The 19,132-nt window shown below is 45.0% G+C and overlaps 1 protein-coding gene across 3 annotated transcripts in view; it reads left to right on the top strand.

The window, feature by feature from the left end:
* Window positions 1–19,132, top strand: part of LOC140388106 (solute carrier organic anion transporter family member 1C1-like) — a 105,600-nt gene that overhangs the window by 64,051 nt on the left and 22,417 nt on the right. For all 3 annotated transcript variants that reach the window (XM_072471759.1, XM_072471761.1, XM_072471760.1), the window contains exons 10-12: window positions 12,719–12,914; window positions 14,258–14,423; window positions 17,483–17,661. In XM_072471759.1, the coding sequence (XP_072327860.1) occupies window positions 12,719–12,914; window positions 14,258–14,423; window positions 17,483–17,661 (541 nt within the window). The remainder of the gene's footprint in view (window positions 1–12,718; window positions 12,915–14,257; window positions 14,424–17,482; window positions 17,662–19,132) is intronic.

The following is a 19,132-nucleotide window of genomic DNA, read 5'->3' on the forward strand; positions in this document are numbered from 1 at the left end:
TCATAGGCTCTTGGAGGATGCATGAACCATGGGGGGAACCCCAGTGCCAAATGGGCACAAAAACAAAACGGCTGTTGCTGGAATTCTTCCATTGGCAGATTTTAAAATACAATTAAAAACATTCTGGTTAGAATCCATATTGTAAGATGTGTTTTTACCGCAGTTATTTATTGTAGGGCTCAGTCTTGCCACGGTAACTTGAATATTACATTGATCATAGAATCATAGACTTTACAGTGCAGAAGGAGGCCATTCAGCCCATCGAGTCTGCACCGGCCCTTGGAAAGAGCACCCTACTTAAGCCCACCCCTCCACCCCTTCCCTGTAACCCAGTAACCCCATCTAACCTTTTTGGACACTAAGGGCAATTTAACGTGGCCAATCCACCTATCCTGCACATCTTTGGACTGTGGGAGGAAACCGGAGCACCCGGACGAAACCCATGTAGACACTGGGAGAACGTGCAGACTCCGCAAAGACAGTGACCCAAGCCGGGAATCGAACCTGGGATCTTGGAGCTGTGAAGAAACCGTGCAAACCACTATGCTACCTTGCCGCTCCAGCATTGTGTAATTCCTTAGAATCTCTTGTGTAATAATCCAATGTGATCCAAATGCCTCTTCAGTTTCTCACTCTGTATTTTGGTATCAACAACACCCAAAAAAATGGATACAATTTCCATTTCATGTCGAAAACCTTTTTTTAACCCACTAAGCAATAGTATATATTTAGAACACTAGTTGCTCAGTAAGAGCAGTATGTTTCAACTCATTGCCTGGTAGTCGTTCCGCTGAACAAATTCTTCCACCAGACTTCCAATGACTGGTCAAGTCTAACTTCCTGGCTGCAGTACCAATATCCTTAAGATCTGTAGCTTTCTACCCATTTCTGACCCTGGTCTCTCAGCAGATAAGGTAATGTCTTAAATCGAGTCAATCGATTGGACTGTCAATCCCACCCTGGCCATACAAAGACAGCCTCCACTTGGTCATTTTCTGTTCTCAGCAGGGGCTATCTCCAGGTACCTAGCAGCAACGGATGTGACTTCTGCCTCTTGGTGAGAATGGGAGAAAACCATTTGTGCATATCCATGAGGAGGGCGGCACAGTGGTGCAGTGGTTAGCACTGCTGCTTCACGGTGACGAGGACCCAGGTTCAATCCTGGCCCCGGGTCACTGTCCGTGTGGAATTTGCACATTCTTATCGTGTCTGCGTGGTCTCACCCCCACAACTCAAAAAATATGCAGGGTAGGTGGAATGGCCACGCTAAATTGACCCTTAATTGGAAAAAAATAATTGGGCACTCTAAACTATTTTTTAAAATATGCACACCCAAGAGGCCATGGCCTAGGTCAGTGACTGGTAATTAGTCACTGACCCAGTGTCATGTGTGGGTGAAATGTGCTGGGAGCCTTTGCCCATGCCAGTGCTGGTGTGATCACCTCCAATGGTGGAATAAGGTAGCGGTTCCTCTTTGATTAAGATCTTTGAGACCCAGGACCATTTGTAGTTGTCCATTTGGCTTCTCGCTCACCATGATGGAATTTACCCAACTGGAGGCTCTGAGTATATTAATCAGTTTATTTTCTTGGTTCTCCTTCAAACTTTCCTTTTGCTTCTGTTGGTACTTTACCTTCCATTTGTGGGTTCATATACCACTGCTGCCACCATGTTATGTTTCGTGGTTCCCAGAAGTTTAAAATAAGCACTTTAGGTTACAAATACTAGAGCTTAGATCAAGTTTTTTCCCCCAGATCTCTGTGTGCTGATTGTAGTGCAGTAGTGAGTGTTGTGGCATTCTGACATTCTGTACGCATGTTAATATAGTTCTTAAATAATTGTGGAATAATATAACAATATAACTCAGTTCACAGGGTTCAAATGAAAAACTGGTCTGATTTTACTTGCTTTTGAATTCAAAGTCACTTCTAGATATCGAGTGTGATCTACTCAAACACAGAAGCCTGGATTTTAGCTCCTGAGGTGGGTGTGCAAAGTTAGGAGATCGCCTGACCTACTCTGGTGGGGAGAGGGTGTGTGTGAAACAAATACTGGGTAGAGTTTGGCCTGGATGCAGATTGGAGGCAGCCACCAGCTACCAATATCTGAGGCAGACTGGTGAAAAGGCCAATTTGGTTCTGTGAGACTCTATCTCAATTGTTTTGCTAAATATTCGGCCCACTAGCCTTATCCCTCAACTACCTTGCTCCCATGCTCATACATGCCAAATCATGCTAGCCCATACCCCTCCCCAACACTCTTTGCCCTTACATCCTCCATGCCAACTCACGCAGCATACATCAGACCTCGGGAACTATGCTGAGAGGAAATAAAATAAAGTATATATGCATAAAAAATATTTCCCCATTCATGGACGCCCATTCAATACATTTAAATCCACTCGGTACCTAATCCCATATAAAAGCAAAATGTGTATTCCTAATCCTTTTATTAAAGACAACTAATCTTTCAATGACTTTGTGGAGCTGTCAAACTGTGAATTTACAGCCCACCATAAGCAGTCAAACAATAATAATGTTACAATGATAGCACTTTTGGTTATGTCAACAAACAACGATTGACACTGCAAACATGGATTCTTTCAACTGACACAGGCAAGCGTTTTTATTTTTTTTACAATTTTTGAAGGACAGGCTATTCAAATAACTGGATCGACATTATCCCTCTATTTGAGCATTTACCTTCACTTTAAAAATGTGTAACTCTCACATTGTGGGATAAATACTTAGCTCTGTCTAAATTGGGGTCAGTTTGAAATCAGCACTGGGTTTCATCCAGTTGTAAATTATGTTCCGCCTACTAATAGAAATAGTCTGAAAATGGGAAGGGTCTTCTGAATCCGTATTCCTGTGCCATTTTGAATACGCTGAGGAGTCTCCACAACTCCATGAAAATCTAGGCCAAAATCCTAGCTTCTGAGATGTATCAAAGATAAAAGAACAATTTCTGGAGTCTTTCAATTCTGGAGCTCAGAATTGGAACATGCAAAGATGTTCACTTAGCAAATGCACAGATATCTGAAGAAAGCTTCACAGTTTTAGACTGCAGTCAGCGTGAAACAGTTTTCTTGTTTGGTACATCGTGTCCCAGTGGGTCTGCCTGTACACCATCCCAACAATATGCCACCCTTTCCCCATACAGAGAAGTGCCTCCCCTACATGATTCACCATTGCCAGACACGATAAGCTCACTTTACCATCTTACCCCTGACCAGTTGAAGAACACAAACGCCTGGGGCCCTGCTTACTCTGATGCTGAGCTCTACTGTCCTATTTCTGATGCCGAATGATTGAATTTGCCTCTTTTCAACCCCTCCAAAACACGATCATCATCATCTGCTCAGATTAACCCTTTTTTAGTACTGAATGTCTTCGGAAACTTGCATGCACGTTTATGGTGAAAAATAATTTTTCTTAAAGTGTCAATATTGATATGCACAACAGAGAGAACCACCACGGGACTGTGTAGTGAGGAGAAAGAATATTAAAGTAATCCATATGTTTTATGAACAAAAATCACATTTTAAAGTGCCTCTTAAATTACCATTTGCACATGGTAATTTTGAAGGAAATGCACATTTAGATGGCATTTCTGGGATGTGTGTTTCATTCTTTAATGGTTATGGAGATATTTTAGTATTTTCACCCCCATGCATCCATTTTTACATCTTTATATGTTGCATATAGGGAAAAGTCTGAGAATGTAAAGAACGCTAGCGTTTGTATCAATCAAGTGTTTAGTTCATTAATTTCATAAATTTATCCATTAAAACAATGAAATAACATGAGAGGAATTCATGTCCAAGTAGATCAGTACCAGTGTTGGACAATAGGTGACAGTACAGTAACGCTTATGTGCAGAATTGAGCCTATGGATACTCAATGAAACTTAAGAATGTCAAAAGGGACAATACAGGCAAAAATGTTGCATATAAAAAATATAGGGAACAGTCTGAGGGTGTAAAGAACACTAGTGCCTGTATCATTCAAGTGTTTATTTTTTAAATTTATTAGCCCTTCACAAGGCTCAGGAGAGATGATGGGAGTATGAGGCCAGGGCAGGTTATAGGGGGTTTCTGCAGGGAAGTGAGTTGGGGGGGAGGTGGGTTGTTAAGATCAGTATTAGTACATGATGGAGGAATAATATTGCAGCTTGTCTTTTACCTTCAGCAAGTATATTCTCCATACAGCTCAATTACGATGCAAACTTCTTATAGTTCCCCCAGCCCTAACTGTTCCAGCTGTGTCCATTTATACTCTTCCAAGATTGAGCCAATGAACATCACCTATCTTTAACAATGCCATTAGCTTAACATTATAATAGTCAGAGCAATGCACCTGCTGATACATTGACATGGGTGAGGGATGAAGCGAAGTAAAAGGTTGCAGAGGAGAAGTGAAAATAAATTTTGGGGTTTGAAGGTAGCAGGCAGCTACTGCATGAGAGTTTCTGAGCTTTGTCCCTAACGGCCAAGACAAAGAATAAGAGCCATGCATGGAACAGGCGCGGGGAAGTTTAGACGATAAGAAGGTTGCTGAACCATGGAGAGAGAAAGTGAACTCAGGAAGACACAAATTAATTAGAGACACATATAAGCAATGAGAATATTTTGTTTATTAAACAGTCAACAGTAATACAATTTGAAAATCAACGATGTAACATTCCACAAATCACATTAACCATTAACAACAAGGAAATGTCGCCGTTCCATATTGGTACCAATACAAAGCTTTGTCAGCTCACTTTCATAAAACCAAACACACATTATCACCCCATGCAGGTTCTTCAACAGAAACGGGGATAAACCCGAGAATGTGTTTATCCTGTTATTCACCCTGGGGTAACACGGACTGCAACACGATGCAGATAAACTATAAAGCATACACCAAACGTAGGCGTTGGTTCAATAAGATTTCTTGAACTTTTGTAACAAAGCACACAGCTGCCTGTGGGTTGACTCTCTACTACTCTAAGTAAACTAAATCTAACTATCTAGACCAGGCTAACTCTGATCCACGTGTAGAAAGTGTTGACTGATATGTACACCCTGAATGTCACTACAGTTGTCACCAGTGGAAAGAGGTGGAGTGCTGATGCCTCGTGTGTTTTATAGTTGGAAGCCTCCCTCTGGTATTCTGTCTGGTGATTGGTTGTGTTCTGTTCTGTATGTTGATTGGCTCACCTGGGTGTCTGTCACTGCCTGCTTTTACCTCATGATGTGCATGGGTGCATATTATGACATCCCCCCCTCCACCAGGCAACTTGATGCGAACAGCATCCTTTGGAGAGAGCACGGGCAGATCAGTTGCATGCGCATCATATTCCAGCCTTTGCCGGGTTCTGATTTGCAGCATTGGAAGGTGGTCCAGGTCAGGTAAATGAATGACGGGAACAGTCGTCCGCAGGTTACGATTCATTGGGAGCTGCGCCGGAGACAAACAGTTGGACAGATTGGGTTGCCCAGTACTCCAGGAGAGCAAGGTTAAAGTCCGAAGCTGAGTCCGCAGCCCTGTAGAGCAGTTGCTTCACGATATGGACCCTTTTTCGACATTCCTGTTAGATTGCGGGTAATGCGGGCTCGAGGTGATGTGCTGGAACTGGTATTGCTTTGCGAAGTTGGACCATTCCTGACCACAAAAGCCGGGACCGTTGACGCTCATAACCGTGAGCGGGATGCCATGCCTGGCAAATGCCTCCTTGCAGGCCTTTATGACAGTCCTGGATGTCAAGTCGGACAGTTTCACCACCTCGGGGTAACTCGAGAAGTAGTCAATTATAAGGACATAGTCACGCCCATTGGCGTGAAAAAGGTCAATTCCCACCTTAGACCACGGAGAGTTCACGATCTCGTGCTGCTGGAGCGTTTCTCTGGGCTGAGCAGGCTGGAAATGCTGGCAGGTTGTGCAATTGAGGACCATGTTTGATATGTCCTCATTGATGCCGGGCCAATAGATAGCCTGCCGGGCCATGCACCTGCACTTCTCAATACCGAGGTGTCCCTCGTGGATCTGCGTGAGCACTAAGCTCTGGAGGCTGCAAGGAAGGACAATACGATCCAACTTAAGGAGGATCCCCTCGACAACTGTTAGGTCATCCTTTACATTATAGAATGGGGGGCATTGCCCTTTCTGCCAGCCATTCGTGAGGTGATGTATGACCCGCTGCAGAAGAGGGTCCTTTGCGGTCTCTTCTCGAATGATGACGAGTCGTTCGTCTGATGCCGGGAGGGTGCTGGCACACAGTTGCACCTGTGCCTCAATTTGGCGTATGAAGTCTACCTGCTCACAGGGCGAGGTGATGTCACGCGACAGGGCATCTGCAATGATTAGCTCCTTTCCAGATGTGTAAACCAGTTCGAAATCATACCTGCGGAGTCGAAGGAGAATGCGCTGGAGCCTGGGCGTCATGTCATTCAAGTCCTTGTGTATGATATGAACTAGGGGTCTGTGGTCAGTCTCTACTGTGAAGGTTGGCAGACGATAGACATAATCGTGGAATTTCACAATACCAGTGAGAAGGCCCAAGCATTCTTTCTCTATCTGAGCATATCTTTACTCAGTGGGGGTCATGGCCCTTGACGCATAGGCCACTGGAGCCCAGGACGGGGAGTCATCCTTCTAGAGGAACACCGCCCCACTGCCGTCCAGTCTGGCATCTGTGGAGATTTTAGTCTCCCACTCTGGGTCAAAAAAAGCTAGAACAGGAACGGTGGTTAGCTTTGCTTTTAACTCCAGCCACTCTGCTTGATGTGCGGGTAGCCACTGAAAGGCAGTGGACTTCTTCACCAGATGCCTGAGAGCCGTGGTGTGTGATGCGAGGTTGGGAATGAACTCCCCCCACCCCCCAAAATTTTTTTACGATACCCAGGAAGCGGAGTACCGCCTTTTTGTCTTCTAGGGTCTTCATGGTGTTGATGGCCTTGACTTTGTCCGAGTCCGGTTGCACGCCCTGCTGGGATATTTGACCACCCAGAAACCTAATTGATGACGTGCCAAAGGAGCATTTGGCTTTGTTGAACTTCAGGCCGTTGGCATGTATGCGTCTGAAGACTTGTTGCAAATGAGAAATATGTTCTTCTGGGGTTGTGGACCATATGATGACATCATCAACATAAACCCGCACACCCTCAATGCCCTCTAGCATATGTTCCATTATTCTGTGAAAGATTTCAGAGGCCGAAACAATACCAAACGGCATGCGGTACAATACCTTCCGAAAGGTGTATTAAACTTGCAGAGTTTCCAGCTGGACTCGTCCAGTTGTATCTACCAGAATCCACGCGAAGCATCCAGCTTTGTAAAGAATTTGGCATGTGCCATCTCACTTGTCAGCTCCTCCCGCTTCGGGATCGGGTAGTGTTCCTGCATAATGTTACGGTTCAGATCCTTGGGATCGATACAAATGCGCAGTTCTCCAGAGGGCTTTTTTACACAGACCATCGAACTGACCCAGTCAGTTGGTTCCGTCACCTTCGATATTATACCCTGATCTTGGAGCTCCTGCAGCTGTGCCTTTAAACGGTCCTTCAGAGGAGCCGGCACCTGGCGTGGTGCATGGATCACAGGTGCGGCATCAGGCCTGAGCAAAATTTTGTAGCGGTAGGGCAGCGTGCCCGTCCCACTGAACGCATCTGGATATTGCAATAGTAGTTCATCAATGTCGGCCTGAAGAGTGCAGTTGGCAGAGGACATGGCATGTACACGCTGAACGAGATGGAGCAGCTTGCATGGGCACCAAGCAGAGAAGCCTTGCTGGGCTTGACAATCTCAAACCGCAAAGTGGCCTTGATGGCCTTGTTGGATACCTGCAGGCGACAGGACCCTAACGCAGTGATGGCATTGCCATTATAGTCAAGCAACTGGCAGGCCGGCGGAAGAATTGTTGGCTGCCTTTGGATACGAGCAAGATCTGCTCGGGATATTAGATTGACCGAAGCACCGGTGTCCAGCTTGAACCGGATGCTGCAATGGTTGACTTGTACTGTGGCACGCCACCCGTCCGCAGAATCCACATTGAGGATGGGTGTGTGTGTTGCTGAATGTGAGGAGGCCTTGTCATGCATGATAATGATGCCCACTCGATATGGGGACTCCAGGCAGTCGTCCTCTGGATCCGTGGCGGGATCAGGTTCCAAATCCAGCAGCCCTTGCTGCACACTTCGAACTCGTCTGCGTTGGAACTGGGATCACTGGCCCCCTATCGGAGGTACAGACCTGCACAAGGCCGCATAATGGCCAGACTCCTTACAGTTTAGACAGCGCCTGCCTCTTGCAGGGCATTGCCACTTTAAATGGGCGGTGCCGCAGTTCGGGCACATCATCACGTCGACGTCGTAACGCTCCATGCGTCGTCGCACATGCGCAGTGCGGTCAGGCGCCGCATGCACCTGCGCAGTGTGGTCTTCGGCCGCTTCGTTCTCCCAACCATGGTACGCATGTGTGGGACCCCTGGAAAAGCACGCAAAATGGCTGCCTTTGTCGATGCTCAGGCGCCGCATTCGGGCGATGACCTGCACACTCTCAGCCTCGTGGGAGTCAAGTTGGTCCTGCTCTGCCGACTGAAGGCGGGAGTAGCAACTTTTCGCCTGTTCATGGACTTTGCATGTCTCGATGGCTACTGGCAGGGTCATATTTTTTATTTTTAGGAGCTGCTCCCGCAGGGCGTCGGAGTGGACGCCAAACACGATCTGATTGCTGATGAGGGAATCAGCGGTGTCACCATATTTGCAGGATTGCGCTGGAATGCGAAGATGAGTGCGAAAAGATTGGAAAGACTCATCCTTACCCTGAAGGCACTACTGGAAGACATAGCGCTCGAAGCTCTCGTTCGTTTCGACTTCACAGTGACTGTTGAATTTGTCTAACACGGTCTGGACCTTGGTCTTGTCCTCGCCGTTGGCAAAAGTGAGCGAATTGAAGATTTGGGTGGCCTGGTCCCCCACAGTCGATAGTAGCAGCGCGATTTGTCTGGCATCGGACGCACATTCGAGGCCTAAGGCCTCAATGTATAGACTTAATTTCTGCTTGAATACCCGCCAGTTGGTGCCAAGGTTTCCGGAGATCCAGAGCTGCCTGGATCTGGTCGTCAGTGAATTCTTGAAGGTAAATGACTAAGATGAAGTAGCCACTCCTGGTATCATGTCGTGTTATTCACCCTGGGGTAACACGGACTGCAACACGATGCAGATAAACGATAAAGCGTACACCAAACGTAGGCATTGGTTCAATAAGATTTATTGAACTTCTGTAACAAAGCACATAGCTGCCTGTGGGTTGATTCTCTACTTCTCTAAGTAAACTAAATCTGATGTGTTGGGTATGCTGGGTCTGCGAGGACTGCGTTTACCAGTTCAGTGAGAGAGACAGGCTACCAACACTTGTAGAAGTACAACTCTATTTTATTTAGCAATGAGCTGCTAAACATACTTGCACTGTGGGTTGACACTACGTTAGGTTGACTGGAGACCTGAGGCTAACCTGACCAGACTATACTGCTAGCACATGGGAGATGTTCGTGTTACTGATCACGGGCTCTGGCTGTCTCAGATGCTGCATCCCGAATGAGCAGGAAAACTAGTGCCCTCTGGCTATATCGTGGCCGTGTCCTGTCTGGTGATTGGCTGCTGTGTTCTGTGTGTTGATTGGTCTTTCAGTGTGTCAGTCAGTGTCTGTCTCTGCACCATCATATACTTATGTGTATATTATGACAAACTTTAGCTATCTAGACCAGGCTAACTCTGATCCACGTGTAGAAGATGTTGACTGATATGTACACCCTGACTGTCACTACAGTCTCACCAGTGAAAAGAGGCAGAGTGCTGATGCCTCGTGTGTTTTATAGTTGGAAGCCCCCCCTCTGGTGTTCTGTCTGGTGATTGGTTGTGCTCTGTTCTGTATGTTGATTGGCTCACCTGGGTGTCTGTCACTGCCTGCTTTTACCTCATGATGTGCATGGGTGCATATTATGACAGTGCTTTGTCTAGAACTTTGTCGTCGAAATGATCTGTCCATCAATGTATCCACGTATCCGTGTCATTCTCCATCCAGGACCCGCAGCTGTACACATCCTCCCACATGGCCAATCTCACCAGAACCAAATCCTGGCAGCCACATATTCCACTGGCGCTCAAGGTGCAGTTGAACATCTTTGACTTCCAGTGTGTTTAACCCACGGTGACGTGCCAATTACATGCAGCACTCACCACACCAGCAACAAAAGCATCAGCGATCTGTGAAAGCATTTTTTCAACATCTTCATCAGGTGGCCCATTTGGATCAAGGTCACGAACGAGGTCCTGCAGCGTCTTTTTGCTCTCAAACCTTCTTGACTCATGGATCCCCCTGAGCCCGGTGTTCCAAGACCCAGATATCTTAGAAAAATTGTCCTTCTTTACGGCTACAGAAAGAGAAGGAAACAGCAACAGCAGCCTCCAGGCATTAGCAGCCACCAGCAGGAGCAAGTAACAAACACAACCTGCAGCTGTGAAGGAGGGATTTTGTAATAAGTACCACAGAGTTAGCTCGGGAAACAAAAATTAACTGAGCTGCTGGAATTTGCTCCCCAGCTGAAATTACTAGAGGATGGTGAAGAAAATAAATGAATTTCAGCCAATAACATTGACTCATCACTTGGGACCGAATTGTTGAATCCACACGTTCCTTACCCCATGTGTCTGGGAGCAGAGCAGAGATTTTGTATTCCTCTTGTGTCCTCCAAATAGCAAAGTAGTTGTACCTAAGAGACTGCAGAAGAATGAGGAAAGCCTAGCATGTGAGACACACGTGCCATATTGGGGAGACAGTGGCATAGTGGTCTTGTCATTGGCCTGGTAATCCAAAGACCCAGAGTAATGCACTAGTTCGAATCCCACTACAGCAGCTGGTGGAATTTCAATTCAATAAAAATCTGGAATTAAAAACCCATGAAACTATTTGTAGTTTTTATTTTTGTATTTTTTGTACTTTGTAGTCAATTTGTATTTTTTTAAAATACAAACTTGTTCACTAATGACCTGCAGGGAAGGAAATCTGCCATCCTACTCTGGTCTGGCCTACATGTGACTCCTGACCCCCCACAGCAATGTGGTTGACTATTAAATGCCCTTTAAAATAGCCTAACAAGCTACTCAGTTCAAGGGTAATTAGGCATGGCCCAGCCAGCGATACCCACATCCCACGACAAAATTGCTGTGTGTAAAATGTTTTCAAAAAACTGTTACTCTCATCTATGACCCAGTGGCTCTGGGATTTATGGACTGTAATCTGGATTGAAAGTACCACTCTGGTGAAGATAAATGATTTGTTAGCTTCATGTTCTGCTTAGATAACACAAGCACATGACCTGAAGCTATTGGATTTCCGATTGACATATGGGGGTTCTGCAGAGCAGCCAATTCTGAAGCAGGTGATGAGAAATGTGCTCCTATGGATTCCCTTATGTTCCCTTTATTTTTTTGCCATTATAATTTTGATCCATGGATGCTTAATGGACATGTGTCCAGCAGCAGAGAATGAGGAAATAAAAAATCGCAACATAGTATGTTGTGATAGTTTTTGAGAATAGAACTTTGACGTCGTGGCACCTGAGAAATGAGGGGGGGGCTCGGTTTGATTGGTTGGCTGCCGCCAATGAAGTGGCCACAAGGCCACAATCTGTCTGGTAACAGGTGGTGATTCGATCCTGCCTGAATGGGATGACTTCCAGAAATCTAAGGAAAGCAGAGTTGGGTCCTAGATGCTAAGGAAGAAGAAGCTCTATGTTAGCTCTGTCTCTTGCTCTGTACCTTGCTCTGTCTCTCGCTAACTCGCTCTCTCTCATGCTCGCACGTTCTTTGCTGGCGCTCTCTCGCTCACTCTCCAGAAATGCTGTGAGCTGTTGTATTTCTGAACCTACAGAGAACCTGAATGAATGAATCAACAGTGAAAATCTCGAGGAAGGTGTGCTACAAACATCCATCTGAAACAAAGACTCTTATATTTTTTACTTTACTTATTATTTTACACCCCTCTTTCCTCTGCGTTTGTCTGTCTTGTATGTGTGTAAAGGTTGGAGAGAGTTTAAATGTGGGGGTGGGGATTAGGAATTGGTTAATAATTAACTAGTTGTAGTTGCTGCATTTTTAATTATAGTCACTTATTAATAAAATTAATGGTTTGAATTTACAAACCTGGTAACTGTAGTTATTGGGCTCAAGACTTCAGGTATGTTTCTAAGGAATGTTTATTAATTTCAATTGTGTTGCAACTCTGGGTCAAGTGGGGTTGGAATTGACTGCGCACTATTCCAGGAGTCAGAACAAATGAATAAATAATCTTGGTGTACTGCCAAAATACCCATAGAAGGAGATGAGATATTTGTTTAAAAGGTGGCTGTGGGGGAGGGGGCGTGTGAGGGTGGGGGTGGGGGAGGTGGGAGAGGACTCTCCTGGTGTTCTTATGATCTGAAATGTTCTATGTGAAAGGATGATGGATGCAGGTTAATTGGTCACTTTCAAAAGGGAATTGGAGAAATACTTGAAGGAAGAAATGTGCAGGGCTGTGGGAAAAGAGTGGGCGGAAACTGAGCTGAATTGAATAGTTCCTTCAGTGGGCCAGCACCAACATGATGGGCTGAGTGGCCTCCTTCCATCATGTCAAATTCTATATTTTCCTCACTTGATCTGAAGTGATTTGATGATCCACTGTTTCTGCTCCTCCAGGTCTCATAAATATCCCTGCAGTTTGCCTTGGATTTTTCTTGGGTGGGTATGTGATGAAAAGGTTCAAGTTAACTATTGTTCAAGCAGCGAAGTTGTCCATTGGATGCGCAGTCTTGGGATGGTTATTAACAATTTCCTATTTTGGAATGGGCTGTGAGAACTCGCGTGTGGCTGGTTTAACCATCTCCTATGAGGGGTAAGTTTGTTTCACTTGATGGTATCAATCATTTAGAATCCCCTTGGGTGTCACTCTTTTAAAAAGAAAAGACAGACAAGATGTTAGTGGAAGAATCCATTTAATATTTTGGGAATGTTGTGCATTGTATGGTGTGTTGATAATTCTCCAGTTGATTAGAATTCCTGCTGAGGCAGGGGTCCTAAAATGATAATTTGGATCTCATGTCTACTGGTATCTGATCCTTGCATTTGCCAAGATGCCCTCTGGCACTGTTACCATGATAACCAGTGGCATAATTTCCAAATTGAAAGGTATTCTTCTTCGTATGATTGCAACATACACAATTTCCAGTTTTAGGATGCCGGAAGAACCCCCAATTTTATTAGGATCCTGAACGAGAACCCAACTATTTTCAGTTTGTAAAACTAATTAAATTTTACTATGCCGCAGGAGTAATAACACTGACCAATAAACGTCTTTTATATTGAAACAAACTTTAATTTAATCACAGAATGAACCACATTAGCAACAAAGAAATTGCTTTGCAGTTAACAGCTACAATGGTCCTTCTGTAAAAGAAGTCACACTTTCTAAACCTGCCACTATATTCCAATTAAGCACACCAATATATATTAAATATCACTCATATATAAAGTTAACAACCAGGGTCTTACTTGCATTTCTCTGTGCAGAATCTTTGGAGAGAGAACCTTGCGGGACCAAACTGAAACATCTCCTACATTCATCACATTAGGGACGCAAATAATAGAGGACAGGAAAATGGCATGCGTTTCTCCTTTTAGTCAGAATGGTGTGCCCAAAGGTCAGGTACTTGATGAGGAGTTTTCTTTGTGCCTCCTTCTCCTGTGGTACCAATAGTTTTGTAAATATTGACCCTTGTTGAAGATGGTTAGAAAATAAAGCAATCCAGATCATCTCTCACAACAACCTCTGAAAATTCAGGGATTTTGAAGAGTAAATTGGAAGAAGCAATTTCCAATGGCAGGAAGATCAGAAACCTGGGGACAGAGTCTTACTATAAATCTTCGAAAGGAATCACAGGGGGAAATGAGGAGACATTTCCTTTCACTGAATTGCTACTGTTTGAGAAGCAATCTCTGAAAGGCTGGAGGAAGTGAATGCAATAGGAGCTTCCAAAAGAAAATTAGGCAAGTACCTGGAGGGAAACAATATGCAATGTTAAGGGGAAGGGGTCTGGGGTGCTTGTTGGGGCGTTGGGGTAGGGTGGAGGTGAGACTAATTGGATAACCCTTTCAAAGGGCCAACATCAATACAATGGGCTGAATAACTACCTTCTCTAATGTATGACTCTATGAACATTTCTTGTCTTTGTTTCCCAGTGCTCCACAGGTCTCCTATGAAGGAAGTGCTCTACATCATGACTGTAATGCGCACTGTTTTTGCCCACGGACACAGTGGGAGCCGGTTTGTGCCGGTACTGGGGTCACGTATGTTTCACCATGTCTCGCTGGTTGTAAAGCATCTACTGGAACAGGGAGAGATACAGTAAGAGATTTTGATTTCTGTATTGTGGTTTTCGAACAGTTGTGGTTAGAGAACAGGAATGGACTGACCAGTCGTGTTGGCATTTACACCCCAAACAGCATGGTACATAATTCCAGTCGCATTTCCCGTATCCCCTCCAACACTCCCTCCTTCATCCACTTGTCCACTCTAATCTTGAATGTTGACCGTTTCTGTCTCAACCACTGGACACTGCAATTTAATTCCTCCCAGACCTTTCAGTGAAGAAATCTGTTCTCAATCTCTTCCATTTAATCTGCTCTCTATGGCCTTTTGCCCTTGTCCCCTCAACAGTTGGGTACAATCTGCTTCTCTCATATCATTCTGTAATCTGTGTCAGTTAATCCAAAATATTTCCAGCAAGTTCCAGGGAACCATGTGCTTATTAGCACTGCAATGTAATATTAGGATGAATGTTAATGGTACAAGGAACCTTAATAAATATAGAACTGGATGAGAGTTTTGGTTAATTTCCATCTTCCAAATTTGAAAACGAGTGCTTGATGCCTGGATGGGATTTTCCAACCCCCCCGCCCCGCCCCTCTGGTTTTCCCATGGCGAAGATGGCTCGCTGGTGGCTGCTGGCAGTGTCTACAGTGCATCCAAATTCTGTGGTGATTTACATTCCTCGCCTGTTCCCCGACGACAGGGGTTGACTTTGGTGGGACTGGAAGGTCCCACCTGCGCGAAGGGCTGGAGGATTCTGCCCATCCATAATAAACTCGTGCTTGATGCTTAACGTTTCCGACAGTTTAGTTTCTCTTTCTCAATCACCACACCCAGTCTTACTAACCATTAAATCAGCAGTCAACAGACACCCATAATGAAGCACCAAACAGTTGAACATCACATCACCATGGAAGAAAAAGTCGATCGGTGATACGATTGCTTTTCCTATGAGAATAATAGAAGCCACACCCAACTTTTTAACCTTGTCCAAAATAGTCAAACCAGAGGGCAGCGCCTGCTTCTGAAGTGCAGTGAATTCAATATAAATCTACAGAGACCGGAGTCCAATTTAAACTGTCTGCGCCTGGCCAAATCTGACCAAGGGGGAAGTTAAAGTAACAGCTGTTACTGACCCGCCCACTGACCCTGCTTCCTGTGCACAGTGTCCACACATTAACCTGCTCTTTTGAACAGGAAATCCACAAGAAGGCATTGAAGTCAAGATTGGGTTTGACAATGTTGTTTGGAAGTGAGCTGCAATTTTTAAGCTGAGGCCTGAGAGGGACGAAGTGGCAGTTTGAGGACTACTGTCAGGCAGAGCCCAATTCTGGACACAAGGGCCCCAAAAGATAAATATATACATTTATTTTTCCCTATGTTGGTGAGCAAGAGTAGGAGTGTTCTGGGCCTCCCTTTCACTGAGCAACCCTTCACCCACTGACAGGGGACCAACCCCTTCGCCACAATGTTGGCCACGCCCATCTTTCCTTCAATGTTGTCCATACTATCTCCACCTCAGAATAATATAATAATCTTTATTGTCCCAAGTCAGCTTACATTAACACTGCAATGAAGTTACTGTGAAAAGCCCCTAGTACCTTCTAGAATCTCCCAGGGGCCCTTGCCTGCAGCCTCCTGTTGAAAATTCCACCTCTCGCCCCTGGGCGGTCTGCGAATCTTTCACACACGAGTTCTTTTTGTCAAAAAACAAACTGCTGCTTCACTCGTCACCTCCCTTGACCTCCTCCCTCCTGCTCGGTGCTTCCCTCCCCCCCCCGGTCCCTCCTGTTCACGGGGAGGAAGGGTTCTGATCTTGAAAATGGAATTTGCGATGGTTGAGGTCTGAATGCTGATTTGGATGGGGTTGCAGAACCTGGGGAGTCGCAAAGTGGAGTGGGGGATGCACGTGATGGTGGGCGGGAAATGGGTATGTTTAGTGGGCCGGAAGTTGAGGGCAACACATTTATTTCTCACTGTCCTTACTCTGGTCTGAGAAGAGATTGGGTCATCTAGGCCAGTACTCGCTGGAGTTTAGAAGAATGCGAGAGGATCTCATTGAAATACAAAATTCTGACAGAACTAGAAAGACAAGATGGAAGGATGATGCTGCTTCTAAAAGAAAGGGGCACAGTCTCAGGATACACGGTAGGACATTTAGGACTGAGGTGAAGAGAACTTTCTTCACTTGGTGGGTGGCGAACCTGTGGAATTCCCCACCTCCGAAGGCTGTGAAGGCTACGTCACTGAATATATTTAAGAAGGAAATAGATTTCTAGATTTTAAAGGCGCCCAAGGTTATGGGAAGAGAGTGAGAGTATGGAGTTGATACAGAGGATCAGCCATGATCATATTGAATGGGGGAGCAGGCTCGAGGGGTTGAATGGCCTACACATCCTGCCCTCCTCCTATTTTGTAAGTTTCCATGTTTGCTCCTGACCCACAAGCTGTGCTGTAAGGGCACTGACCCTTAAGTTGCCAGGTTTCCCAAACCGGTGGAATCCTGCCAGCCAAGGTTAAACATGTAAAGCAAGTAATACTTGAGGCGTGCAGCCTCATTTTAATATTTAAATATACTACTCAACTCCTGGGAATACCACACTATTTCAGTCTGTTACCAGTGCCTCTCCTTCCTCTGCCGCCACCGTTCTGCCTCATTGTCAAGTCACTAAGCCTCAAAGTGGCTCACACCTTGATGGGCAATGTGGTGCCATGTCGAACAGTCTTCAGCCTCCCTCCCCACCCACCTCCTATCCTCCCCCCTTGTTAGGCAAGTGAATCAAAGGTTACTATGGATAGATGGGAATGTGGAAATCAACACAAACAGGCCAGCCATGATCTTAATGATTAGCGGAGCAAGCTTGAGGGGCTGATTGGCCTACAGCTATTTTGTACGTTTGCAAGTTTAAATAATTCTCGATTCATGGAACGTGATGAATGTTGGTGTGGGACAGAAAATATTTCCATGTTTTCCACCCACACTAGCTTTTATTTGAAAAATACTTCTCCTCTAATTCCAAAAACACCTCAAGACCGATAGAAATGCTTTTTGTGAATTTGGGCTGATTCTTCTTGTTTTGTTTTTCTCTGCGCAGGTGTTCCACAACTGTAGCTGCATTTCTGCCTTTACAGCTGGAAATTCCTCAGCCCTTCTGGGGCAGTGTTCAGGAAGAGATGGATGTGGAAACACTTTCATTTACTTCATGGTGGTCACCGTGTTCAATGCTTTCACATTTTCCCTTGGAGCGGTTCCCGGTTACATTATCTTACTGAGGTAAAGTTTCTCTTCGGATCCTTCCCTCTCCAGTTTCAGGTACGCTCTCACAAATTATTGTGGCTAGGATTGAGACAGATGGCCACTTCTACCGGTTGACTGATGCCAATCATTTACCAGAGCCCTCGGAGTTGATTACAAAAGCGCTGCTTACACTGAAAAGCGCTGCTTACATTGTACTTAGGGCCTCAGTTATTTCAAGCAATTCAATAAGTCATATTTTGAGTGTGGTCATCTTAATTATGGAAATATAAAACATTCAGCAGGACAGGCAACATCTGTGGAGAGAGAAATGGAGATTAATTCAATCACTGGAAGTTGGTGGGTTCTCAAAGATGGGAAAAGTTAACTCGGTCTCTCCCTCTGCAAATGTTGCCTGGCCTGCTAAGCGTTTACAGTAGTCTCTGCTTTTCTACCTTAACGTCTTAATCCCCTCTCTCTTTACCATTTTAAAATCTCCACTAATTGCAGGAAAATTGAAAGGTTTCATTATCCTTTGGTGTGTTCCATTAACTGTACAGTGAAGGGGATGAATAATTGCACTGGCACTGTTTGTATGGGGAACATAGTGAGATTATGTCTGAATGGTGTGATTATATGTTAAAATTGCTGGGGTTGCAGGATGTCACTGTGTTTTTCTCCATTTGCCAAAGTTCCATGTGTCTCCCCTCTGTAGGATGGATACACATGGAGCTGGGAGCTGTATAGTTTGCTGACGCTGTCTTTTATTGAAATTGCACTTTTACTGTCCACAAAGACCGCTTCCTCCCTCTAAAAAGCAGGGACTATATGTGATGAGGGCTGTATTATAAATAACTGGTGCCCTATTACAACACAGTCTGTTTTGGAAGTGACTCTATAATCCAACCCATGGGTTGTTTTTTTTGTTTTTTGTTTCTCCTTGGGATGTTGAGGCAGCAATAGTTGCCCATACCTAAGTGACCATGGCTAGAGGTGGCAGATATCCTACCCTGACTACCTCTTGGGTTTTGCACCAACCCGGCAGTCCTTAGTCATTTTCTGAAGCTGACCACCACCACCCCAAGCATGACCATATTTCATGGTTCCCATTTCAGAATTTGCCATTGGGTATTGGAACCTGAAACCTCAATGCTACTTTAGGCCTAATTGTTCAGTAGCAAACTCATTTTGTATTGTGCTTCAAGCCAAAAAATGGATTTAACCTCTCAAAAATGATCACCAATCCTGGAGTATCTCAATCTGTTGACAGTCTGAGTCAACCCCATATGTCCACAAGTGTCACGCTCGTTGTTGCATTCAGTCCCAGGTGAGGCAAAGGTTGACCCAGGTGATATCTCTCTATTTGTCTTCATCCGGCTGGGATACCCCCAAAGTTGTTTCAACCTAGGGTAAGGAGGGATGACTGGCTTTGTGTCTTTATTCAATCTTTATGTGGGAGAACAGGAAAATGTGTCTGTAGTCCTCTTTACATCAGAATTTCTAACAAGGT

The sequence above is a fragment of the Scyliorhinus torazame genome, chromosome 13 (assembly GCF_047496885.1).
Source record: "Scyliorhinus torazame isolate Kashiwa2021f chromosome 13, sScyTor2.1, whole genome shotgun sequence".
NCBI classification, from domain to species: Eukaryota; Metazoa; Chordata; class Chondrichthyes; order Carcharhiniformes; family Scyliorhinidae; genus Scyliorhinus; species Scyliorhinus torazame.